This window comes from Physella acuta, unplaced genomic scaffold, assembly GCF_028476545.2.
Source record: "Physella acuta isolate Inbredline_101_S28 unplaced genomic scaffold, ASM2847654v3 ptg000384l, whole genome shotgun sequence".
In the NCBI taxonomy this organism is placed as follows: Eukaryota; Metazoa; Mollusca; class Gastropoda; family Physidae; genus Physella; species Physella acuta.
The window spans coordinates 173,836-199,162 of record NW_026731903.1 but is presented as its reverse complement, the minus strand read 5'-3'; the positions used below and the strand labels follow the sequence as shown (position 1 = coordinate 199,162).

The following is a 25,327-nucleotide window of genomic DNA, read 5'->3' as shown; positions in this document are numbered from 1 at the left end:
ATTAAATAGTCTTTTAAGTACATATTGACGATTCGACACGGGGAGATGGGGGGGGGGGGGATCGTGGGACACCATGATGTAAACGTGCTAACTAGCTAACTTTAGAGAAAACAATGCTACATCCAGTTGTTTTATTAACCGACTATAGATTAAGATCGTTACATACATAGTTTGAAGCTATTATTTTACTCTATACTGTCAGGGGAATTAACTCTGCAAAATTTAAAGCTATCTAAGGTTACAATGTTATCTGCCCTTGCTTGTTTTTTGTGGTGTATTTTTACAAGCTTTTATTTAACTCACTTCCTCTGTCTGTCTTGACGGAAACGCAGGAGTGAAAATTCGGACAGTTCTACTTGACCGACACGATTCACAGTTGGCACGTGGGTCAAGACATGAAGACAATGCAATCTGAAACTAAATTTGACTTAATTGGATGCCTAATTGATTTTTTATGAATTAATTAAAATTTGGACCGAATTAGTAGGCATGTCTAGCCAACCACACCACACGCGTCATCAATAGCTGCGCCATCACGACCACGTAATGGCTGCGTTCAAAAACCATTGCGCGCCTACTGAACGTGATATTCAGTAGGCGCGCAATGGTTTTTAGTCATGTAACTCTATTGTAGATAAAACATGTAAAGTACTGAAAAAAAATTCATAAAAAACGTTTTAATAACAAGCTTTTATGTAATGATGCACTAAAAAGTAGAAAATAAATTATAGACTACTATTTAAATAACTATAAAGAAAAGCGTGGGTGTCTTCCTTAACATTAGTAAAGGTATCCAATAGATACTAAAGTGACCCACGCTTTTCTTTATAGTTATTTAAATAGTAGTCTATAATTTATTTTCTACTTTTTAGTGCATCATTACATAAAAGCTTGTTATTAAAACGTTTTTTATGAATTTTTTTTTTTTCCTAGATTTTAGTAGAATTCTAAATTAGCTTTTTTTTTTAAAAAGTATATTGATTAAGACTTAATCATTTTAAATTTCTATTATCTAAAACAATACAAAAAACTATAATAATAATTAAAAAATTTTATAAGCAACTAAGGAAGAAAATAAAGTTAATTCTATTGCGACGTCTTCAGCAAAATTTATCTTATTGAAATTATTCCATCATTTACACATTTTGGAGACAGTGCTTTAACCAGTGCCTTTGAAGAATTAAATTGGCAAATTTTGTTATGCAATTATTTTAAATTTTCAGTATGTTTTAAAGAGGTAAAGACCATCTATTGTAAATGGCAGTAGGAATTTGGGTCCACTAATAAATCATATTTAATATAAGTTACCCTTTCAGTCCTGGTAATGATGAAGTAGTTATTCTGTTTCTTCTCCTCAGTACATGAAAAGATAGTGTGGTCAGCACTATACCCAGCCATCTTTTCTTTCCCTAATCTAAATCAGGTACTTATTAGTGCTGGGTGAACTCAGGGATGTCCTACACTCTCTTGAGATCCAAACTCAAAGCTTTGGCCTGCGCTCTACCATACAACCACAGCGTGCAACTTATCCTATTAAGTATCAATTATTATGTACTCTATCAACACAAGTCAAGCCAGGACAGAGTGGTCAAATGGTAGAATGCATGACTAATACATTTGTTTTCCTGCTGAATCTATGCTCATCTTTAACTTTTAATGGCCATTTAGCTTCAGTAGAGATTAGTATTGACACTTGCTAAGACAGTTAATGACTACATGGAGGACGTTTTGGCACACCCTGCATTCAAGGACTTCTGGTGAGCTTCATCTTATGGACAGTGCAGAATATAAAGTAGTTTCCTTTTTGAACCTTGCTGTTCCATGGGGCAAGTAAAGTAGAGTTCATCTGTTTCTGTGACCACTGCATATGTTGGGATAGTGTGGTCAGCACTATGCCCAACCGCTCATACTTTCCATAACTTGAGTTAGGCACCCACCACAGCTGAGTGGACTCAGGGACAATCTATTGACTTGAACTTTGATTCCATCTCCAGACAGTGCAGAATGGCTGGTGAGAATTTTAGGCTAATTAACACTTTCTTGGTATCCTTAGACTTTTAAATTAGGGGAAAAGATTTTAAAAAATCATTTTTAATCTAATGAATTCAGTCTAAACAAGACTAAAAACTGTAAATTTAAAAAAAATGGATCATTTTAAAATGTCACAAATTGTTTTTATTATGTAACAACATATTCCTTTCTGTGAATATGAAATATCTTACATCAACAAAATTAAAAAAAAAAAAAACACCAGCCAATCTCAAGTAGTTACAAAGTACATTTAACAGACCACCTGACAAAGAAAAATTGCATTTCTTTTTCCATGAAAAAGCTAAAATCCCTCAAACTATTCTATAAATATTTTTAATAGAAAAAGGATTTCCTAAAAAAAAATCTATTAATGATAATGCTACAAAAAAGACATAATGCAATGTTCAGTCATATTGGTCAGTGTTTCTCAAATTATAGTAAATAGATCTAAAAAGTACTATCAATGTAAAATTAGTTTAAATAACCTGAGAGTGCTCCATAAAATTCTAAGAAAAAGTAGCATTTGCTAAACATGAGCATTAGAACTTCATTAATTATATTAACGCTGTCTAGACCTACATGTCTTACCATTACTACATGTATACATTTTATATTTTATTATATTAGACATAAACTTTGTATATTCTCTCTGCCCATGTTTAATTACAATAATTTGTCAAGTCATACAGCCAGCTTGTCAAGCCATACAGACAGCACAGGTCTTCAACTCTATTCAACACTAGAGTTGTATTGGTTCACTACAGCTCACCCAAATCACAGACGTACAGTTAAAAAGGTGAGTGAATGGAGAAGCTGCCAAATCAAAAACTTAATTAACACTCGCACTCATTCAGTACGCTTCAACATGTTGCTTAAGATCCACCACATTTGTACTAAAAATGTTACAGGCTCACTACTCACTTTTGACTCATGCTAAAAATCCCCCCATCCCCCAAATATGCCCAATCAAAAACCTGGTATGATTCTTCCCTTTTTAATCATAATTTTCCTCTTCTTATCTTTCTTTCCCTCCTTCCTCTTATCAATATTTGCCTGTCTTTTATCCTGTCGTTTCTGTTTCATATCCTCAACATTTTTCACCCTCTCACCCCATTTCTTCTGTTTGCTTTCTCTTAATTTTTCTTTCCTCTTCACTGCTTTTTTCAACAGGTTAGGATCGTCTTTAACCTTCTCCCCTTTAGCTTTACTTAGAACATTCTGCCATTGCATTTTTTGTTCAAGTTTCTTCCCGGCTTCAGGGTCTTTTTCTTTCAATTTCTCCACCTTGGCTTTTCTGGCTTCCACTTTTTCCAACAGTCTTTTGTAATCTTTTCCATGGAGATCTGAAGAGTGTTGTTTCTCGTTGCCGAAGGTAATATTTGAAAAGTCAAACTTAGATTTCACTGGCTCCCCGTTCTGGTTAAGAATTCTGTTCTGAGGTGAAGATTTCAAACCTTCGGCAACAGGTGTCATACGAAGTTCTTTGTGCTTGCCTTTATTTTTGCTCTTTAACCGATCATTTACTTTTTTCTCTTGGCGTTTCAAACGCTTCTGCTCTTGTGAACTCACGCCCCCTTTGTTTTTCCGAGCTGGGCAAAAAATTTAAACATAATCATCAGACTAGTAATTTTAAATTTACTTGTATTGATTAAAGTTACTTCAAAAAGAGCATGTAATTAATAGATAATGCCTAGTTTTTGTGATTAAATTTTAATGATATATTTTAACTACAAAAAAAAAAAATAATTAATGTCTTTATGCATATTCAACAGAGAATTTTTTTAAAATGCAACTGGATCAACAAGATTTGCCTTTCCAATTCAACCTGTCCCATCTTAATGCACTTTGCTTTTTTACATACTTTTCTTAAAAATGTCTTAAACATAGATACTTTTTACAAAAAATAAGTTGTATGTCAATATATATTACACTTATTAGCATATACAGTAATCGTTTTCTTTTTTATATTATCTAATATTAAGCCATTAGCATAAATTGCTAATCATAAAAAATTAATTATAATAGGTAATAAAATAATAGGGTACCTTTCAACTCTTCCAACTTTAGCCTCAATCTTTCTCTCAACTCTTCGTGTCTAGATTCTCTCCGTGCTAGTTCTTTATCACTCAGTTTTCCTTTAGCTGATCTGCTTAACTTTTTTCCTTTATGCTTGTCCTCTACAGGGTATATTAATGTTATTACACTTCAACAACAAACAGGGATAACCTAATTAAACAGTACACTTTAAGACAACAGCTCTTTGAAACCCTTTATATACATAACCAAAATAAGTTATGGTAATATTTCATTCCTTGAAAACAAACATGCTGTACATCAGTAACACTTTTCTTGTTTCATATGTTGCTAATGTCTTCATAGGTAGGAATAATTTAAATAAATTTAATTTAATTTTAATATACAATAACTTTATTTACCTATAGAGTATGATGCCTCCTCTGTGGTTCCATTAGGAATATTCTTTGCTTTTTTGTTACCTAACATGAAATAATTAAAGTTAATTATCTGGAAACACTACATGCTACAAGACAATTAAAAAAAACAATACCCCATAACAGGATGCAATACAATGCATCTTTTAAGCTTTGACAGTCTATTGTGTTTCATTAGTTCCAGTGAACACTATGTGCATAGGGATGGCATGGTCAATACTGAGGTTGTCACCTTTACTAATCTCTATTCTGCGGACTGTTAAAAACAGTCATCCCAAAATTATTATGTGCTTATGTATAAATCATTGAAACGCAGCCTTAATACTTGAATTCACTTGTCAACTTAGGCTAAAAAAATGTTAACACATTACTGATCAAAGATATATCAGTTTTTCTTCTTCTTCGTTCTTAATTTTAGTGTTGGAAGGGATCCCCCTCCAACACAATTAAGGATACGTGTCAACTGGTTAAGCGCCATTGAGGCCATTGACTCCGATTTCAGCCTGCTTTTCTTTTTGGATTTGCTTCCATAGCCTTTGTCCAACCAAGAACAAACAACAAGGCAGCAGTTGTTTCATTTTGAGTTGTCTCTCCTAGAAGAGTGACTTCGAGGCTTTTCGGTTTAGCAACCATGAGCTTTACCTACTCGACAGCGCAAACCCTTCTGTTTTAACATTTGCCGTCCAAGCTCAATCAAGTAGAGCTCAAAATAAAAATGTAAGATAGTAACAAGTGATGTCATACCTAAGTTTAACCCTTGCTGTCTGAGCTCAGTTATCTGTGTCACTGAGAGAGATGAGAGTGGGACTCCTTTTTTAGGTTTCTTTTTCTTCTTTGACTTAGGATCATCATCTTCGTCTGCACATTAGAACACATACAAGATCAATACATTATCAATGTTAATTATAATTAAATCTAACATTTTAAACAAAAATGCTTTTCTTACATTAAAAAAGAACTGGAATATTGACTCTTTTTTTTTATCTTACTTATAATGAGTAAAAAAGTTAACCATTTTTTAAACAATGACAAAGGTTTTAAAAAGTAATCAAATGAACCTGAACTATTGCCATAAATTTCTTGTTTCTCTTCCTGCTTGAAGTAAGACTGTGGTGGTATCAAATCAAGAAGAGCCTTAAAGTGACTGTTATCACATTTTACAAGCTCCAGTGTGTGGCTCTCAGAGCCTGTCATCATGATCATGGGTAGATGAATTCCTGGTTGTCTAAAGTAAACTACCATGCAGATTACAGGTCAGCCTGCAAAGAAATTTTTTTTTTTTTAATGCAGCAAACTACAGAGTTTTAACAACTGGCTTTAACACTAAAAACATTTTGTTTCCTGCCTAAATGTAGTGAAACTTACAGAATAATTTAATATTCTTGATCAGATAAGTGACAGATCAATTTCTAACCATAAAACTAGTCAAGATTAAAATAATACTAAAAACATAACACACATTTTCAGAAGTCAGCATTGACATTAGCAAGTCATGTTTATTTAATGAAGTACCAGTAAACTACACTGCTTTTTAAAGAAGATTCTATTATTGTGCCATTATCGTACACTGGTATAATAAATACACCTGATCATCTAGTTACTGAATGTCACTTGTCAGGTAATAGAAATCACCTTAGAGGTAGTGCTCAATAAAACTTCAATAAGAGTACTCACTAGTCACTCCACTAGCTGTAGCTGTTACAGTAGAGAATAGGTAGAGTACGACTAGGATGCTAGAACTAAATACCTAGGTGAAGGTCTGTAGGAAGATTAGGCCTAGCTTTTCTTTCACAGTAGGCAGGTATATTAGGAAAAATGGTCTTATTATCATAGAATGATAAAATAGACATAGATTAATCCCATAATATAGGCCTACCCAATTTATAAAAATGTAAACAAATTCATTTTAGGCCAAGTAGTTTTTTATATGAATTTTTTAAAGTTATTACTAAAACAAGTCAAGGCTGAAGTTCCAGCTAAATTTTTAAAATGTATAATTATGTGTAAACATGTTGTGAATACTAAACCTAATATTATTTATTTAATAGAGACTTAAAGTTAATGGCAAGACACTCACAATGCTTTTAATAGGCCTAGGGCCTACGTAAAATTATTTAAAATCTACAGCACCCTAGGCCTAAGGGACAAGTAAGCAAGATAAACACAGAATTGAGAGATCGATTTCGGTTTCGTAATTTTCTCATTGAAACATAATATGATTAGACTAATATAAAATATATCTGTATAAAATAGGCTATGAGTATGTTTAGTTATAAGTTAGATTACTGAGATAGTCAATTCCTACAGCGAGGTCCAAAATTCCTCTGAAAATTGTTAGTTTTTATAAAAACTACATCAAAAAGTTAGCAAGTGGTCGTACCCCATCAAAACTGTGGAAGTCAAAATGCCTAGGCTTATGACTTAGGTTGGGTCAGGAGGATTTAAGATTCAGATGTACAAGCAGCCATCACTCAGCAATTTCAATGGTGAAAGTAAAGTAGTGTATAGGCCGTTCGAATTCGCAGCTTCCGGGTTTGTTGTTTTGAAGCCATCTCACGGCTCATGCGCTTACCAAAAATGGCGACCAGTTTCGCTTTCACTAATGGGTAGAGCGATAAAACTAATGATTACGAAGCCATCGTTAATTTAAGAAATCGGAACTATCCGTTTCTATTTAAGTCTGTTATTTAAGAATTGTCGGATCTACTTTTGGCCTAATTCCTTTGTTTGTCTCGCAAGCGGCGCCTTAGTGAAAGTAGCTCTATGAATTCTTGTCTTTTATATCAAATAACTCTTACATATCGCTTCCAGATGCAAACCAGCTTATGTCAGATGTAAACTTTAAAGTATTAATTTTACACACATTACCATTAACTGGTAATAATTTGGCGTGTTAATGAGATATGTGCGTGGGAAAACGATCACCCCCCAATAATGCCATTTTATTATAATCTTGCTTAGTGAAAACGAGGCGCGGGAAAATGTGTGCTGCGCAAGAATCCAATCATTTGGCTAGATTTATGACTGTTTTTTTATGTCACACCTAAAAATAGAATGTTTACGCTTTCTTCATTGATGATCGTTTTCATTATTTTTTAAACTGAAAGTATGAATTATTAGTTAGATTTCAGGTTTTGTAACTTGGTATACTTACCCTTTATCAAAATTAAAAGCATAGCATGCTGATTGTGAACAAATATAGTCATAAAACACAGAAATATAAAGTTACAAACAATGCGATGTCAGGATGTGCCACACCCGGGCCACACCCCCTCAAGAAAACACGTGTTTATTAAGCTGTTTATGTCACTTTACACCAGTAATTAAAATTAATTTTCAAATTTTTATCACTTATTGGGTAAGATTAAGCACATGTATACTGAAAATTAAAAAAAAAACAAAAGCAAATTCTGTTTTAATGAAGGTCACGGGTCAAGTTTTTTTTCCTTCTGTCAAGTTCATTGGAGGTTGCCACAGACTGACCTGACTTTGGAATTTTTTTTCAGTAATAATGACTTTACACAGAAAGTTAAAATATGCTAAATTAGCTTAGTTTACTAGTGTTCTAGCTATTATTGATACATTTTTAATAAAAAAAATCATTCTGTAATTCTCATCAAAAAGCCTATAGTGTAGTTAGTAGACTTACCACAAGACCTTTATTCAGTTTCTTATTCATTAGGCCCTAATGCTTATATGTTGTTGTTTTATAATCAGCAGCGCTGGAAAAGTTAGAAACTGGGTTGAATTATTCAAAAAGTTCCTGCTTTCGTCTTGTTAATGTTAAATTTAATTAATAACTCTGCACTCGTCGGGTCTGGGGACCGGGGAGTGTGGACCGTGGAACTCAAATATTTATTATTATTAGATTTAAAATGTACGATTAAATAAACAATTAACTCTTACATACGGTATAGATGGGATCAGAACAACAGGATATTGCAGTGATAAATTTGCGTCATTTATGTATTTAAAATTATCCAACATTTACTTTATAACTTGAGTAACGTATAACCAACTTGTATACATAAACACAATGTCCATGTGGAAATTGACTATTTATGGGCCAGATTTTTAACTAAGAGGCGCAGGTTTCATTTTCAATATTTATTTTTGAAATAGTAAGATGCTTTTTATAAGTTGATATATTTAAAATAAGAATTATATATAATACATATATATATTAGAAATTTTATTTTATGGTTCTTAATTAAATCTTGAAAAATCAAATCAATCTTATCTTTGTTAGATGATAAATTTAACGTACCAGCTGGCATATATTTTCCCAAAATCATATCAGAGTTGTTGCACTTTTTTTCATGGAAATTGAAGTAATTTTAGACTAGGTCTAAATTCACCTTTTTAAAATTAATAAATCATTAATAAAAATCAATTTAGTCAATAAAAAACTTAAATTTATTGCTGCTTTATTTATTCCCCGCTTCACGTTCACCTCCAGTTTTTATTTTAAACACAACCGAAACTCACAAAAACGTTAGGAAATCACTCGGCCTATTTCTTTATGAATTTTAATTTTTGGTTTAGTTTTTTTTTTTTAATTAATTTTGTCAAAACTTCAGAAAATCAAAAAAATTGGAATATTGAATGTGTACTAGATCTAGATCTAGATCTATTTATTAATTTTATATCTAGATCTAGATTTATCTTTTTTTTGTCTTGAAAATATGTTCGTGTCAGTTAAGATTTTCATGGCAATGGGTAAAGTAGAAACGCATAATTGCAAGGCATGATACTATAAATTAACATACTTGAACTCACAATGACCCTAAGTGTCCCTAAGCTATGACGTTTGCTGATAATTAAAGTCAAATTGAAAGTGAACTCACGGTGAACCCTTGACATGTAGGAATTTTCTCACGCCGACGATCACACGCTATTTAATTGGAACTGTAATGCTAATTTATAATTTATCAAAACACATTCATAAAAAATTAGTAGATCTATATCTATCATCTAATGATTCCAATCCTAGTGTTTTCCTAACGTTTTTTTGTGTGTTGTGGTTGTGTTTATAATAAAATACGCTCAACTGGAGGTGAACGTGAAACGGCGAATAAAATACGCTGAAATGGAATTTTACCAAATTAGGGACTTTTGATAGGCCTAAAATTTAGTATTTGTTTCAATAACGTGAAACCTGAAAGTCCCCCCCCCCCTCCACCCTGGAGAAAAAAGGCTGAAAGAAATAGGTATATCTAGACCAAAACCTGATCTACTTATTTTTACAAACCTTGTCTTGAAAGCATTTTGTTTTCGTTGCGCGCGTTTAAATATACAATTTAAAAATACGCTATATTAAAAGGCTGTCTAAAAGGCGCGGACTAAATTTTCAATATAAATTCCTTTCGTTCGGGGAGGGGGGGGGGACTTTCTTCATGTGATGATATCAATAGCGGAATTGGCTAATTTTATGCCATGTTATTTAGATGTAATATTTATGTACGATCCCCTAAAATTAACAACATCCCTCGCCCCGCGATTTGCTCTTCTTTTATCTATTCTACGTCAACATCCAAGTGAGGTAGGCCTAATACTCTTACATTTTTTGAACCGCTGGGCCTTGAACACAAGTACCTATAGTTCAAAGGTTAAACCGGCAAACAACGATCTAGCGCGAGCTTCGTCGTCATTGGAACATCCAACGTAGCTAGCCGACAGATCCGTTTAGCAGATTCTAAAAATAAAAGCAAAAATGGTTAAACTTGGCGACGTATTTCCTAACTTCTCCGCTGATACATCAGAAGGAAAGATTGAAAAGTTTCACGATTGGATTGGTTCTTCGTAAGAGAATTTCTGATCTAGATTTCTAGTCTAGTCGCAGAGTCTGTCTTGAAGAATCTTTTGTGTTTTGATAGAAATCTTTTTTTTTTAATCAATGTGTGTGGGTCTGCTTGTGCCTTTGACGGCCTTTGTTGTACAGTTGTGACTGTGTAGAATCTCGATCTAGATCTAGGCCTAGAGTTCTAGACTCAAGATCTTTCTAGAGATCTAGATCTGCTGATCTCAGATCTAGATTCTAGGTCTATGTTTTAGATCTAATTACTAATTACTAGTGTAATTAGGCCTAATTAATAATTTATTTTTAGGCCTAGATCTACATACTACTAATCTAGCTAGATCTACTTAACCTTAATTAATAGCAGCAATAATTAAACTGACTTAATCTAGATCTACTTAAAATCTACTAGATCTAGATCTAGATTCTAGATCTACATTTATTTTTTGTTTTTTTTTTGTTAGGGGCCTAAAATATTATTTATATTCAATAGATCTAGACGTCTAGATCTATATTCAGCTAGTGTTAAGTGTTGTGTTAGTGTATTTTCCACCTCCATGCAGGTTAAGGAAGTGTTCTCTTAGTTTTAGCTTTTTACCAGTGTTAGACTAGAATTGCGCAACTTGACAATGCTAATCATCCAGCTAGGATGCTGATCCTCATCAAGTTCCATCATACATGCTAATCTATAATTCTATATATATATTGTACATATTTGTCCGACCACTTTTTTGTTGGTTGTTGCTTGGCATCTTGGAGGTATTAAAATATTACATAATTAATAACAAGTCGACTACCTTGTCAATATGTTATGGATAAGTTAAGGGATTATTAATTGTTTTATAAGCTTTTGTGATTATTAAAATTTGTTTTTCATTTCTTTCAGATGGGCTATATTGTTCTCTCATCCAGCTGACTATACTCCAGTTTGCACCACTGAGTTAGCTAGAGTTGTGAACCTTGAACCTGAGTTTAAAAGAAGGGATGTGAAACTGATTGCCTTGTCATGTGATGATGTGACAAGCCACATTGGATGGGGCAAGGTATGTAGTGAATGATGGCACATTTTTGCACCATAAGAACATAAGGGGTCATCCATAAATGACGTCACGCTTTTTTTGACGATTTTTACCTCCTCCCCTCCGTCACACGTCGTCACAAAAAGCCAGACCCCCCCCCCCCCCTAAAATGACGTCACACCTCAACCTACAACCCCCCTCAAAATTGCAGTTGAATTTTTTAAAACATCGATATTTTTCCAAAATCTTGTCTAAACTATTACAATTTATTAAAACAGTTATCTAAAACGCGAAATAACGTCTAAAATTCGTTTTCTAACATTGCTTTTTTATAATGCAAAAATGTGACGTCGCAACATCTGAACCCCCCCCCCCCCCTCCCCCTCATCACACATCGTCACAAAATTACGGACCCCCCCTCCCCCCTACGAGTGTGACGTCATTTATGGATGACCCCTAAGTCTCTTCTCTTTTGGTTAATTCATCTATTTTTGCTGTTACTTGGTTAGGACAGTCAGCCTCAACATTAGCATACATTTAATTTGAAGGGATAAAGTATTGTTAATGTATAGAGTGATTTGTACTAATGATTTGTTTTGGCATGTAAGTTGTGGGTTTGAGTAAATGTTAGAATTAATCATCTGAACATTTGATTTATGACTGCTAATCCTACTTATCTGTATGGCTTCCAGTACAGTACTTAAAATATTTCTTACAGTAGGTCTAACTATTAAAAAAAATTTCTTTGAAGGATGTCCTTGAATATGCTGGCTGCTCAGCAAGCAAACTTCCTTACCCAATCATTGCTGATGAGAAGAGAGAGTTAGCAGTTGAACTTGGTATGATTGACCCAGACGAGAAAACCAAAGAGGGACTTCCTCTTACTGCCCGTGCTGTGTTTATTATTGGACCAGACAAGAAATTGAAACTCTCTATCCTGTATCCTGCTACTACTGGTCGTAATTTCAAGTAAGTTAAATATGATTCTTTCAGGGCTTTAAGTGCTAAATGAATTCACATTAAATGCATTTGTCTTGTTGTTTGGACATGTATTTACCATATTATGCATTTCTTGTCATCAGTTTATTGATCAAATTAAAAATATCTTTTAGATTGTTATTCATTACTGGCTAACAATATTAATTTTGACATATTCTCTTTATTTTTCTGTCAATTAGTGAAATTTTGAGGGTCATTGACTCACTTCAGTTAACTGCCACCAGAAAAGTAGCCACACCAGTGGATTGGCAGAATGGAGATAAATGTATGGTGATTCCATCTGTATCCAAAGAAGAAGCTGAGCAGCTTTTCCCTGATCATGAAGTTCGTACACTTCCTTCTGGAAAAGAGTATCTGCGCTTAACTACCCAGCCAAAATAAATTGTTATAAAAAATTTACTTATTGATACTATTTCACTTATTTTTGCATTAATGTTTCCACTTTAACAAATGAGTTAAAAGTGATGATTTTTAGTTCACGGAGCTATAATTATCCAATACTAATTATATGCCATAAGTTTGGGTTTGTTTTTTGTTTGTTATAAAAATCATTTATTTTTATCATATCAGGCTATTGCCTTTATTTATCAACAACCACTATGCATATCAAGTATTTGAAATGGTCATTGTTTCTATTTGATCCATGTAACCAAAGCAAAACAATGTTTAATGGTTTTATAAATGTTATTTCAATGACCAGTTGCTAAACATGGTTTGGGCTCATATTTGTTACATTTTATTGTGATTCAAATAAATACAAAAAATTATTTTTAAAACTACAAGTTATTAATTATTCTTACATTGTGTACATGTTTTGAGCTTGAATGTTTGTGAACTGAAGCAATGGTTCCAGCAACATGTCTACTAGGCCATGCCAATTACTATACCTTGGTGTTATATTTTAACTGCAACCATGGCTTACCAAGAAGTATATTAATAGTGATTGTTTTCATTTGCATAACTTAATTTCAATATCATCAAGACAAACATTTGTAGGCACATGTACTTTGAGGGGAGGGTGAAGTCTGATTTGTATTCATACTATGAAAAAGAAACAAACACACTGACTATAACAGTAGCAACTTTAATGTACACTGTTTATAAAATAACAAACTGGATATTTTCATTATTTAATTATTGGAATATTTCAAAGGATATCATAAAGTGACATCCAATGATGAAGGCTTCGGTCTTAAAGTTAATATGGGCCAAACTAAACTGTAAATAAAATAACTGAAGATGCTCTGAAAGAAAAAAATATAAACTACATGCAACTTATCACTTAGGGGTTTAATGTTATCTTACAAGTTATCAGATAATTGTATGAAAGGTAAATTATCACAGTTAATATATAGCAGTAGGGTGATGCAGCAACAACTATTTTCTGAATTAGACATACAAAATGTTCATATGAAGCATTCTTAATATTACTGAAATTATGTCAGTATCCTGTAAATTTTATTTTTTAGCATTCAGAAATGTAGATTAACGATGTTCAACCAAAGGAAAAAATCCATTGACCAAAAAATTAAGTTAACTGGCTAACAATTTTGGTCAGTAAATCCTAGTATATATGGTGAGATCATTTCAATGCTAGATTCTTAAGTTACAAAGCAAAAAAAAAAGAATCTGAATTATAGATCTATATTTAGTTGAAAACAATCAGCCTATATGTTACTAAAAAAAGGCCATTGTTTCTCTTTACCCATTTAACTGAATAGCACATATCATGTTTTAACTACCACTAAAACTAAAATGCTGATATCAACAAATGTTAGATAGCAATGAGTTTATCAGTTGCCCTTCCCACTTAAGTATTTTATGACTCACTAACACAGATAATGGCCATAAAAAAAACAGCAAAGACTGAATACTGTACATGTTACTTAAAAATGTAGCTATGCCAAACATATAATTTATATTCAATGAGAGCCATTGTTGAAATGTTTGTTCTTTAAATTGCTAATTTAATATAAAATCTGAAACTATTCTCAACTAAATTATATTAAACATATTTTCAAATGACATTTAACACAGTTACAAGCTAATGTCTAATTCATTTTCTGAACACACAAATAAAACACACAAATACTTTTTAAGTACATAACTATGATTATGAATATCTAAATAGGGCCTAAGAATTAAAAAATTTTAAATGTTGTGTACCAGTAATACACAATGGTAAAAAAAAAAACACTATTTGATTTCAGCTTATAATTAGTTACATGCAAACTTTAAATAATGAAATAGTTTGAATCACAAGAACAGAACTGCAATAGTTTGATACTAAATTTAAGTATCATGTAATGTATCCCGTATTTTAAACTATTATGTTTTATAATAATACACACAAGTTTTATTTTTGGGTAAAAATTTTCCAGTATGTTAGAACAGATTAAAAAATTAGTATATACAAATACGGGATCTATAAAGAATTCGATCAGGGAAATAAAATGTTTTTTCTATGATTGTATCACTATTAAAGTGAAGGCTAGTTATAGGGTCAGGTTCGTAAAAACAGCAAAAATAAATAAAATCTACCTGGTGCCCTACTGGCATTCGTAGTACCTAAATGTTACTGGTAGCTATTACAAAAATGACTATGACAATGGTCTAGTATATTTATACAATAATGCATGTAATGTAATAGCTGACATCAAAAACTAAATATTTATAGAACTATTTTAAAGATGCTCATCAAAAGATCTAGTATGTAAAATAGATACATTATTCTCATCATAATTCATATTCATGTCAAATTCATCATTCTGACACAGATCCCCTATGCTATCATTCACATTACGAGAATAACTTTCAGAGATTTCGTTCTTTATTTTGTCCCCACTGATAGACGTGTCAAACGATGAACTATCCATTAAATCCTTTACATTATCTTCAAGCTCAGCATTGGAACAATCTTGCATAAAAGATATTTGGTATTTATCCTGCATCTCTGTATTCTCTTTTAATGATCTAATTAGGGTGCCAGAAAAAATTTGATGGTCTAACTGTAATTCGTCATCTGAATTGTCAGCACCTTTGATGTAATAGATACTGTTCTGAAAGTTGTGAAGCTCCTCCACATGACCAATAGCCTCATCTTGGTTGCTGGGATCACTGGCTGCAATATTCATGTCCTCTTCTGTGTTGTCAGTAGAGCTATCCCTCAGCACAATGTTGATCCCTTTTGGCAGTGTGAAAACAATATTGGAGCAATCATCCGACACAATGGTGTTATCTGTGAGTTATAAAAATGTTGATTAGAAATGTATAGTGCTCTGTTTTCATACATTTAAAGTTATTGTGCTGAAACTTTTTCTAATTAAAAAGAAGAGGAAAATTAAATTAAAACATGCTCATTAGTTAATGTCACATTTATCATGAAGAAGACATTAAAATAAGCCTCATTTCAACCTTCTATTTTTTCTTCAGGTGAAGGTCAAAACATGTTAGTTGTTGTTTAATTTGACAATATCTAATTACAATATACAGTTTTGAAATAACCTTAGTAACAATATGAAAATTTGGATTTTTTTTTCAGCGGCCATTATTACAAAGGCAACAGCTTAAAAAAGTAGGTCAAGCAACAACCTAGTTTATGTGTCTTCACATAATTCATTTGACTAATTTAGATCTAGGTAAAAGTATTTCCAGGTACATTACCCTGATATTTTAACTTCTTGTTGGGGCTGCAATCATCATTCATGCCTTTGTGTATTGAGGTGTCTATCAGATCTGGTACTGCTGTGAATTGATATTTAATTTTTTTTTTTAGCATGTGAAAACTTAAAAATTGGATAGGCTGGGAAAATTATTTTAAGTAATCCTTTTTGTAAATTAAAATTAATATCACAACAACAAAACCATACAGTATTTAAAAAACAATATAATAACAAAAAACATTATTAGAGTAATTTTGTGTTTGAGACAATGAGAGGCAATATTTTCAACTGCAAAATTTTTGTATTTTAATTTATTATTTTAAACAACAATCTACAAGGGAAAAGTTAAAGATTCCATAAAGCCTGATTCCATCTTAAAAAAAGTGGAGTACTTCTAAATTTCTAAAAAAAAACTGGAATGAATTTTTATCTACTTCACATCAAGTGAGTGTTAAAGATTTAAATTCATTCTTTAAAAAAATATCTGCTTTATTTTAAAGAAATACACACCTTTATTTAATGCCAGACTTACCATCTAAATTGCTAGTGTATTCCTGATCCAATAAAGAAAGAGTTGTATCTGCAGTCTGCACAGGGGAAATGTTCAAATGCATTGGCAAACTTTGACAGTTATCTACCATTCCAGAAGGCAGCACCCAACTTGCTGGTGCTTCCTGCATTGATGACATCTCTTGCTTAAGGTCAGCATTTTCATTATCATGATTGGATGAAAGGTGAGTAGAGCTTTGGGGCTGATCAAGAATAGTAGCACTGGCTTCATTCCAGAAATTTTCTGAAGACATACTGACAAGAATGGTGTTAGGGAGAATCATGCTAGGCTGACAAATACCAGAAGAATTGTGGAAATTTTGATTTCCTGACATCAAGGGACTTCTTCTTTTCAATTTATTTTTTAGCTGGATTCCTTTAGACTTTCTCTGGCCATTTTTTGATCCAAGAGGTCTCCCTCGCTTTGTGTTTGCTAAGGATTTTAGTTTCGGGGATGTTTTTGCACTTGTGTGCCCTGAATTGGAGGCTTCACTTTCCATAAATTCTTCAGAAGATAAAGAACGGTCATACTCTTGCCGCGAAAAATCTTTTGGAGATGAGGATTTTGATGTTTCACTGTAGGTGAATGTAGATACTGGCTTGGAACAGCTTGTGCCAGTTCCTGTGTTTTCAACATTAAGATCTTGCCATACTGAAGAATCAATAGGAGCAGAGTCCTCCAAACAGCTGGAATGGTCATTACTTGCATCTTTGTTCCACATCATAATATCTGAGTGACAAGAAGCAATAAGCTCACAGATGTAGTGAAAGTAAGGAGTAATTAACTCAATCAACCCAACTATATTTGAGTTGTACAAATCGGTTAGAACTCCCATAGTTTTGAAGCAGCGATTATTTGTTGGTTTGGACCACTGTTGTAGTGTGCAGCCGATGGTGATTATTGAGTCACCAAGTTTTCTAATACACATGTTTAAACGGCCCAACTTGGATTCATTTTCTGTCTTCATTTGCCGAAAAATAACAAAATTTGACTCATAGAGTGTCTTCTCTGCATTGCACAGCAAATTCAGAGATGCTGCTAAATTTGAAAGCTGCTTGTTTAGTGGTTCAAATGAAGAGAGGCATTTAATTTGTTTGGCAATGGATACTAGTGTTGGTAAACCTACTTGTTCACCTTCAGTTGTCTCATCTGTGGATGTGGATTGTGTATCTAAATATAGGGGATAAGAGCTCTGTGGATAAAGCGCATTCCTAAACCTCGAGTTCATCTTGTTGGAATCATTCTTCATAAAGTGAGTTTCTTGCGGTCTAAGATCTTTTTTAGGATTGTTCATAAAATTATTTAAGATAGGCTCTTTAAGTTTGTAACTGACTATGGGAATGACGTAATCGCTGTTGCTAGTAATGACATTTGTTGTGGAACTACTTCCCTGGCATACACCTTTCAGGCCGTCTTTGAAATTACTCACTGAGTTAACATGTGTGGAGCTGGCATCCTTCATATCATCAAAACTAGTCAAGTCAACCTTGTAGTCACCACCGTAAGAGAGATCACAGTCATTTAAAGCTGATTTTGACCTTTCTAGTTTCTTTATATCCTCTGATACTAGCGGATTTTCTGGTAGTGTTTCTTCAGAATCACTATATTTATCCCCCATTCTTGTATCATACACATCACTAATGCTGTTACAGTTGTCATCAGCAAGGCAAGGGAGAGAATTTGAAGTTTCACAAAATGTATGAGCAACATTGTGCTCTTTGTGGGTTATCTCTTTCAGGAAATCATCTTCACATAAGGTGTCTTTAGCTTGAATGGGCTTTGACCCTATGTGCGGCATTTTCAGATCACGGTGCACAGGTGCTGATTTCATATCCAAAAACTGCTTTGGGCTTTTAATTGCTTGGCGAATCTCCTCAGAATAACCTCTAGACTTAGGAAAACTAAGTTGTGAGCTTCCATTTGTATATGAGTAAATGCTGTCATTGGCTGTATCTAAAGATGCATACGTCTGGAAACCAAGAACAGTTTTACACAAATCTTTCAGTGTAGGGACAGGTCCAATTTTGGGAGCATTCAGTGTGGTAATGATATGGCCTTTGATAATCTTACACATTCCCTGAGCTGGTTTGCATGTCTGGTTATCATTTGAATGTAGTGATTTCAGTGTGTGCACTGGAAGTGATTGCTGTGGTAAGCTTGAATGACGGTGACTGTACCCTTGGTAGTTCTTGGTGTATGACATATGCGGACCAGAATTTAAAAAGTGGGATCGGTTTCCATGTGAATAAACTTGTACAGGAATTCTCTGTGAAGGCTGCCCAGAGTAATAATTAAATAAATTAGATCCTACTGAAGGCGTAGGTTCCTTACTTCCAAATGGTTTACTATTATTTTTCTTCTCGTTGCTGATCCAAACGGAAGGAACAACATAGATATCTTCAACTCGCTTCCCACTAGGCATATCAACAGTTTTCATGAAAGCCAGTTCAGGGTCTTCTAAGCTACTTTTCTCGGCATCTACCCGCAATTTATCACTGTTCATCGACAAGTTTTCAGCAGCCTTTTCTTCTTCCTCTTTCTTCTCTTGTGCTCTCTGCCGTACCAATTTAACTAGCTGCAGTTGGGGGCTGTTCTCTCTTTTCAGGTAAGGTCTCATGAAAAATTCAGACTGAAAATGACGGAACAAAGGTTTTTTTTTACGTCCCCGTCTGGGTTTAGCATTACTTTTTTTTGGGATGCCTCTCTGCACCTGGGTTAGCCAAACATTTTGCATGGGATCTCCATTCATTTTTCCTATTTCATGCACATGATTAGATTGAGTGGAAATGCAATCATTTACAGGCAAAATATTCCGGCCATGGAGATACAGAGTGCAAGGTAGGGGTTGGTTGATGGGTGCTTTTTCTTCACTCTGTACAAATGTTCTTTGCATGATATCAACAGGTCGCCACTGATCCTCCATTTCAAGCTGATCACACAATGATTTATTCGATAAGGCAACACCATCTAAAGTAATATCTTGGTTATCCTGAACAGTTAAATTTTCCATATAGCTGGTGTTTTGTGTACTATCTTGAATGGCGGTAGTGTGGAAATCAGTCAGCTCTGTTTCATGATGAATACCACAGTTATCTGCACTTCCTCCAAGGTTGGACTCAGAATTTTTCTCCAACATCTGCAGTAGAGCTTTTAAATTCAAATCAGGGGAGCCTATCATACTTGACTGCAATGTAACACCCTCACTAATGCTAGGATATCCTGTTTCAATATGTGGCTTTACAGAGTGGGAGTCAACTTCCTGATCTCCAAGTGACAGCCCATCACCCTCTGAAGGATTTGTATGCACCAAAAGGCCATTTGTACCAATGTTATCTAGTATATAAGTATTCCCACCAATGTTATGTTCTGTGCCAGAGGAGACCAACCTTAATACAAAATTTTCTGGAATGTTAGTATTGACCCACTCCTGGAGAAGAATGCCTTCTTTCAGTTCTGATGATATGCCATCCCCTTCATCAGTAACCATATTGCCAGTGGTTGATGACTTTTCTTCTGTCTCCATCTGATCAGATTAGAGAAGTGATTCATTAACTACAAATGAGGGAGACACAATAGCATTTATAACTAGACGACCTAGTTCCCTGTTGGCTGCAATGCATGACAACAGCAATATTCCATTTCAACCACCCCACCCTATTTAACCTCTTCACCACTAATCACTCCTTCATCTCAGCCCTGAAATCCTGCCCATTTCCACTGGGTCTTACATTTATGATGTTCACAAGGGAGTCCTAAAAAGTTGATTTTAGTGAACATTTGTGGTAGGTGAGGTTGACTTAGTATCAACTTCTACACATCTAAAATAACAGTTGCATCCCGCAATTAAAAATAAAAACCAAAATATACATTTTATTCAATCAAACTCCATATTAAAGAACCAAACTGATTTACTGACTTAGATATAATTCAGTAAAAAACCTGTTTGTTCATTGGTGTTTGTTGAGGTTTTTTTAACTTCAATTCCATTTAGGATTAAAAGGAGTTGTGCTTTTATCATAAATCTTTTAGCTTAAATTTTTGATATAACAAAACCTTAATAATACAGGTAATAAAATTAAAGATCAAGTAGCATACCTGATTGTTTGGGTGTGTAATAAGACCTAACATGTTTTCTTTCACACTCTTCTGTCCTTGATGTATATCTAGTTCTAAATCTTCAGCCTCCTTAAATAAAAACAAAATATTGCTTCCATTTTTATTTATAAAAGTAGTGATTTGCTAGACATTACAAGATTATCTGCATAAAAAAAGTATGTTACTTTTAGACAGTGCATACGTAAGATATCAAACACATTTGTTAGTTCTAGACTGACATATCTTTTTATAAAACAAGTATTTTAACATAGGCCTACCTCCACTTCTTTTTTCAATGACATAATGCCAACTCTTTTGGAGCACGCTAGACAAAATACAGTGTCATCTGATGTTTCCACATCTAGCCACTGTGTCTTCACACACTAAGTTAAGAAAAAATAAAAAGCTCAGCATTTTATAACTGGCATTGCAATAAGTCTAACTGACATGGTTGTAAAGTTTAAAGAAAAGTAAGTACATATAGGACCAAGTTTTCAGTTTTATGATTAAATACCACAAGAATAAAAGATACTATTATAATTATTATTCTATCATTGGATATCTTACAGCTGAACAAAGAGTATGTCTACAAGTTAAAACAGTTGGAACATTCTCTGATTCTTCATCATCTCCCCAGGAATATGAGTGTTGGCAACATGGACAATATTGTTGCCCATTTTCTTCCATGTCAGCACCTATTTCAGCAAAACTTCTGAGTTCTAGTGCATCATCAGTCATTACTAGATCTAAAATAAAAATCATATTTATTTAATCTTTGTACTGCAGCAGCAATTTGTAATTTGAGCATTATCTTGTATATAAAAGCTAAAGAAAATGAATTATAGATAGGCCTAATAAAGATATAGATTATTAGTTAAGTATAGGCCTTGCCCTTAAGTAAGGCACTCCCCCCCCCCCCCCCACACACACACCCTAGATTAATTAATGTAAAAAAAAATAACGATTTTGATACAGTTTAAAAAAAAACTTTATCTAGATCTAGAGTAGTCTACAGCCAAGGCTATTTTTTTAAAAATCAATTGCGATGAGTCAGGGCTGTGTTGGTTAGCAAATTGACAAATCTTTTGACTTCAAAGAAAAGCCATCTCTAAGTCATAAAATAAAATAATGATAAGTTTTATTAAGTGTGAGCTTCTCGTTGCCCAAGACTCGCTCGTCGTCACTTGATTAGTGATTAGACGTCTATAAAAATAACTAATAATTAGATCTATAAGAAATATTGATTCAATGCAATATTTAAATCTATGTGCACTGAAAAATGAATATAATATTATAGTGACGTGCCTATATTTTTCTTACTCGCAAAGTTTTGCAGAAAGATAAACGCAGAAATGCTGTGGTATCAAAAATTTACAGAAACTGAATTTTGTGTGGCAACTCTTCTTTGTGGTTACATAAAAAGTAAAATGGCACTTGTTTTTTTAGATAAACAAATATTTTCCCAAGTTTAATAAAATAATTGTTAATTAATAAGGAAGACTGACAGTAAAATAACACCAACTTAATTTTACGTTAATATTTTTGCAATACAACAAAAACTGTCTAATTGAATTAAAATACATTTTGTTTTGTTACGTTATTTCGAAAAGCACGGACTTTTTATATCTGCAAAATGTCAGTCTTGTATTACTTCCATAATTCAATTATGATAGGGCCTAATACTTTCTTGATTTTATAATGAAAGTTAATAGTATACATAGGGTTGCCAGGTGTCCAGTTTTGAACTGGACAGTCCAGTATTTGAGCAGACTGTCCAGGATAAAATAAATATAAATACTGGACAAGTATATGAATAATACTCTGTTACCCCCTTCTTCTGCTTTGCGGCATACCCGAAAAGGGAAGGATGGAAAGGTGTCCAGTATTTTCAGAAAAGGTATCTGTCAACCCTAAGAATACACACAATCATCCAATGTATCGATATATTTAAATAAAATAAAATATTTAAAAATATATTGCTTTTGAACTAGTTTTAAAAGTAATACCTTATTTACACATTCATCATAGATATATGATATATGAGAAAAGTCTTTAATAAGAATTGGCAAAAAAAAAAGAAAAACCAGATATCAGATATAGATTCTAGATCTATAGGCCTATAACTTTTACGCTTAAAAAATAAACGAAAATCTGCTCTTTCCTCTGATGAGGGGTCGTCCATAAATGACGTCACACTCGTAGGGGGGAGGGGGGTCCGTAATTTTGTGACGGTGTGTGATGAGGGCAACTTAAACAGCAACCCTATAACATTGGCAGAAGAAGCCCTAGAAGAAGTGGATAGATTCACCTACCTTGGAAGTATTGTTGATAAGCAGGGTGGGGCCAGGAGCAGACATAAAAATAAAATACTTAAAAAAAACTTTTTAAAAAACCACGTTTTTCTTGTGGACTAAAAAGTAGAAAATAAATTTTTCTTCCGACCCTAAGGGATCTACCAATGACTGCTCGTAGATTTTGTGCTTCCTCGAGCTGTGCAGGTTCTTGTGATGACTGTTCATACATTTGATGACAAAAAACGTGGGTACGTTTTCGCTTTAATCATAAATCTGCCCGACCCACGCTTTTTGTCATCAAAAAAGGCCCCCCCCCCCCCCGAAGGGATTCCTGGAAGAAACTCTGCTTAGGGGGCGCCAAAATGGGTTGTAAAAACAAATTAAAATGTCATTTTAGCTGCATTCTTGCAGTTTGAGGGGGGGGGGGGGTGCAAATCGAAAGTTTGGTGGGGGGGGGGTGCAAATTGAACATTTGCTCCCGAGGGGGGCGCCAAATTGAAAGTTTGTCCCCGGGCGCCGGGAAGGGTCGCTACGCCGCTGAATAGGATATGAAATAAATGAAGACTATCAGTGTACATATTCAGGTTTTTACAACAGAATAAACACACTCGTAAAATTAAAATGTTGTATTTTAAACTAGTAAATATTATATTAATAAGATTTGGATTTTGCAAAATCTACCTGGTGAATTTAATCAACCACTGTTCAATTAATAATTTCCACCTTTGGTTAATAATGTTTAAGACATCAGAGCCCCCCCCCCCCCCCCCCCCCACGTAGCACATGTCACATCATATTAGCTCAATTTACAAAAAAAAAATTATCTTTGAATCTACTCTGTTAGTAGTTTAATTTTACATTTTAAATTCGAAATTATTAAAATTCTATGAGAAATGTTTTAAAAATTAAAATTGGCGACCTAATGCCTACAAAACGAAGGAACATGAAAAATGCGGTCTCAACCGCCAATATAGTGCCTAGTTTGTGAGGCATTTTTCATAGTTTGCCTGATAAACCTCAAATAAATATGCCAGTTAGAAAGTTTAATAAATAACAAAGACAATCTCACTAAAAACAGAGTTAGTCTCAATGTATTACTATTTTAATTTTTTTTTAAACTCACCTTTTAAACTCTATATAAGATTCACAAAAACAAGTAAAAAGTTGAAAAAAACCTTATGCGACTGTAACGGTCCACTGTTATAAAAAAAAGGGGCATTTTTATTATAACTGGAATCATAACCGCGTTCTATCGTTTTTAAAACTGTTAAACATAGCAATGCAACTAGCTACTTTATAGTTACATTCTATTTTAAACATTTTGAGAAATTTATTTTTGGAAACATTTTCAAAGCGAAATTATACATGTAGATCTAGATCTACTCTAGTCAACCTATGTGAAAAAATCTGGTCTAGATCAAGATCTATTTTAGCGGCGCCATGTTTAAAATTAATAGGGCAGTACTTCTTAAAGGTAAGTTAAATTTAGTTAGAACTAGATCTAGTAAAAATGACATTTATAGATCTAAATCTAGGTACTAGACCTAGTCTAGTAGATTCTATAAAATTAAAAAAAAAACATAACATGGTAAAATCACGATATAGCGTCGGAAATTATTGGGTAATGTTGAGTTTCGGTAACATTCGTTACTGTGTTACACTGTGTAAACTGTAAACCATAGTTTATTTGACCGTTGAAATAAAAATAGAGTCAAGTGCATAAAATTAATGTTTTAACTTAATTTAATGTTTAATTGACAAAAAATAGCAACAATTAGTAAATCTAAATATTATTAATAAAGTCGAGTGTAGTAGATCTAATTAATGTTTTTTTTTAAGAAACAGAAAAAAAACCTGCAGAAAATTTGCAACAACTAGAATCTAGATCTAGAAACTAGACTAGATCTATATCTAGATTTCTTAGAGATCTAGACTAGAATTAGATCTAGTTCTGTTAGTAAAATAAATAAGAAGATTAGATTTATTTACGTTAAAAGTAGTAAGAAGAATTAGAACAATGTTTAGTAGCAGCAATAGTTAACACTTAAAATAATTAGAAATACAAATTAATTAGCAAAACAGTATTTAAATGCAACTAAAATCAACCCATGCACAATTTTAAACATTATGTATTGAAAATAATATGGCGGCAAATAAATGACTGTTTACAGTATTTCCTGTGGTTTCCGGAACGGCTCGGCAGACTACGCCGTGGTTTTACTGTATTTTACTGCTGTACAGTACAGGAATAATAACCGACGCTATATCGTGATTTTTACCAATAACATTACTGAAATAAAATTGTTTGTTATAATTTTTATATAAAGTTAATACATTTTGGTTAGTTCGGCGCATAATGGCCTTGGTACGTTTTTACAATAATTAATTATAATTATTAATAATTAATTTACTCATATTTTATATTACACA

At 33.3% G+C, this 25,327-nt stretch overlaps 3 protein-coding genes across 7 annotated transcripts; 1 reads left to right on the top strand and 2 right to left on the bottom strand.

Annotated features, from left to right (window-relative positions):
* Nucleotides 1-2,159: 2,159 nt before the first annotated feature.
* LOC131942040 (surfeit locus protein 6 homolog) lies at nt 2,160-8,538 on the bottom strand. 4 transcript variants are annotated; one of them, XM_059301703.1, is made up of 7 exons: nt 8,388-8,538; nt 8,131-8,203; nt 5,540-5,740; nt 5,226-5,339; nt 4,467-4,526; nt 4,077-4,208; nt 2,160-3,620 (listed from the first exon to the last, which is right to left on the bottom strand). In XM_059301703.1, exons 3-7 carry the CDS (start codon nt 5,721-5,723, stop codon nt 2,998-3,000), a joined length of 1,113 nt encoding a protein of 370 aa, XP_059157686.1. In that variant the 5' UTR covers nt 5,724-5,740; nt 8,131-8,203; nt 8,388-8,538; the 3' UTR covers nt 2,160-2,997. The 4 variants fall into 4 exon arrangements, with proteins under 4 accessions (XP_059157686.1, XP_059157688.1, XP_059157685.1 ...); XM_059301705.1 differs by having other exon boundaries at nt 8,392-8,538; XM_059301702.1 differs by lacking the exon at nt 8,131-8,203.
* Nucleotides 8,539-10,096: 1,558 nt separating this feature from the next.
* LOC131942044 (peroxiredoxin-6) lies at nt 10,097-13,078 on the top strand. The gene is made up of 4 exons (XM_059301711.1): nt 10,097-10,283; nt 11,165-11,321; nt 12,049-12,266; nt 12,476-13,078. Exons 1-4 carry the CDS (start codon nt 10,195-10,197, stop codon nt 12,675-12,677), a joined length of 666 nt encoding a protein of 221 aa, XP_059157694.1. The 5' UTR covers nt 10,097-10,194; the 3' UTR covers nt 12,678-13,078.
* A 335-nt stretch (nt 13,079-13,413) lies between these two features.
* LOC131942042 (uncharacterized) lies at nt 13,414-24,138 on the bottom strand. 2 transcript variants are annotated; one of them, XM_059301709.1, is made up of 7 exons: nt 24,021-24,138; nt 21,171-21,349; nt 20,882-20,986; nt 20,604-20,693; nt 16,491-20,031; nt 15,960-16,040; nt 13,414-15,534 (listed from the first exon to the last, which is right to left on the bottom strand). In XM_059301709.1, the coding sequence occupies exons 2-7, from the start codon at nt 21,339-21,341 to the stop codon at nt 14,981-14,983; spliced, it is 4,542 nt and encodes a 1,513-aa protein (XP_059157692.1). In that variant the 5' UTR covers nt 21,342-21,349; nt 24,021-24,138; the 3' UTR covers nt 13,414-14,980. The 2 variants fall into 2 exon arrangements, with proteins under 2 accessions (XP_059157692.1, XP_059157691.1); XM_059301708.1 differs by lacking the exon at nt 24,021-24,138 and adding an exon at nt 21,924-22,000.
* Nucleotides 24,139-25,327: the final 1,189 nt, after the last annotated feature.

What these genes read in the sequence shown, in the direction of transcription:
- LOC131942040 (XM_059301703.1), bottom strand. Translation starts at nt 5,723, where the DNA reads ATGGTAGTTTACTTTAGACAACCAGGAATTCATCTACCCATGATCATG. An exon ending in ACAGCAAGGGTTAAACTTAG is followed by an intron (nt 4,527 to 5,225) that starts GTATGACATCAC and finishes ATTTCATGTTAG; the next exon opens with GTAACAAAAAAGCAAAGAAT. An exon ending in GGAGGCATCATACTCTATAG is followed by an intron (nt 4,209 to 4,466) that starts GTAAATAAAGTT and finishes TATACCCTGTAG; the next exon opens with AGGACAAGCATAAAGGAAAA.
- LOC131942044 (XM_059301711.1), top strand. Translation starts at nt 10,195, where the DNA reads ATGGTTAAACTTGGCGACGTATTTCCTAACTTCTCCGCTGATACATCA. An exon ending in GCCACATTGGATGGGGCAAG is followed by an intron (nt 11,322 to 12,048) that starts GTATGTAGTGAA and finishes ATTTCTTTGAAG; the next exon opens with GATGTCCTTGAATATGCTGG. An exon ending in ACTACTGGTCGTAATTTCAA is followed by an intron (nt 12,267 to 12,475) that starts GTAAGTTAAATA and finishes TCTGTCAATTAG; the next exon opens with TGAAATTTTGAGGGTCATTG.
- LOC131942042 (XM_059301709.1), bottom strand. Translation starts at nt 21,341, where the DNA reads ATGACTGATGATGCACTAGAACTCAGAAGTTTTGCTGAAATAGGTGCT. An exon ending in TTACACACCCAAACAATCAG is followed by an intron (nt 20,032 to 20,603) that starts GTATGCTACTTG and finishes TAATCTGATCAG; the next exon opens with ATGGAGACAGAAGAAAAGTC. An exon ending in ATACACTAGCAATTTAGATG is followed by an intron (nt 16,041 to 16,490) that starts GTAAGTCTGGCA and finishes ATCAATTCACAG; the next exon opens with CAGTACCAGATCTGATAGAC.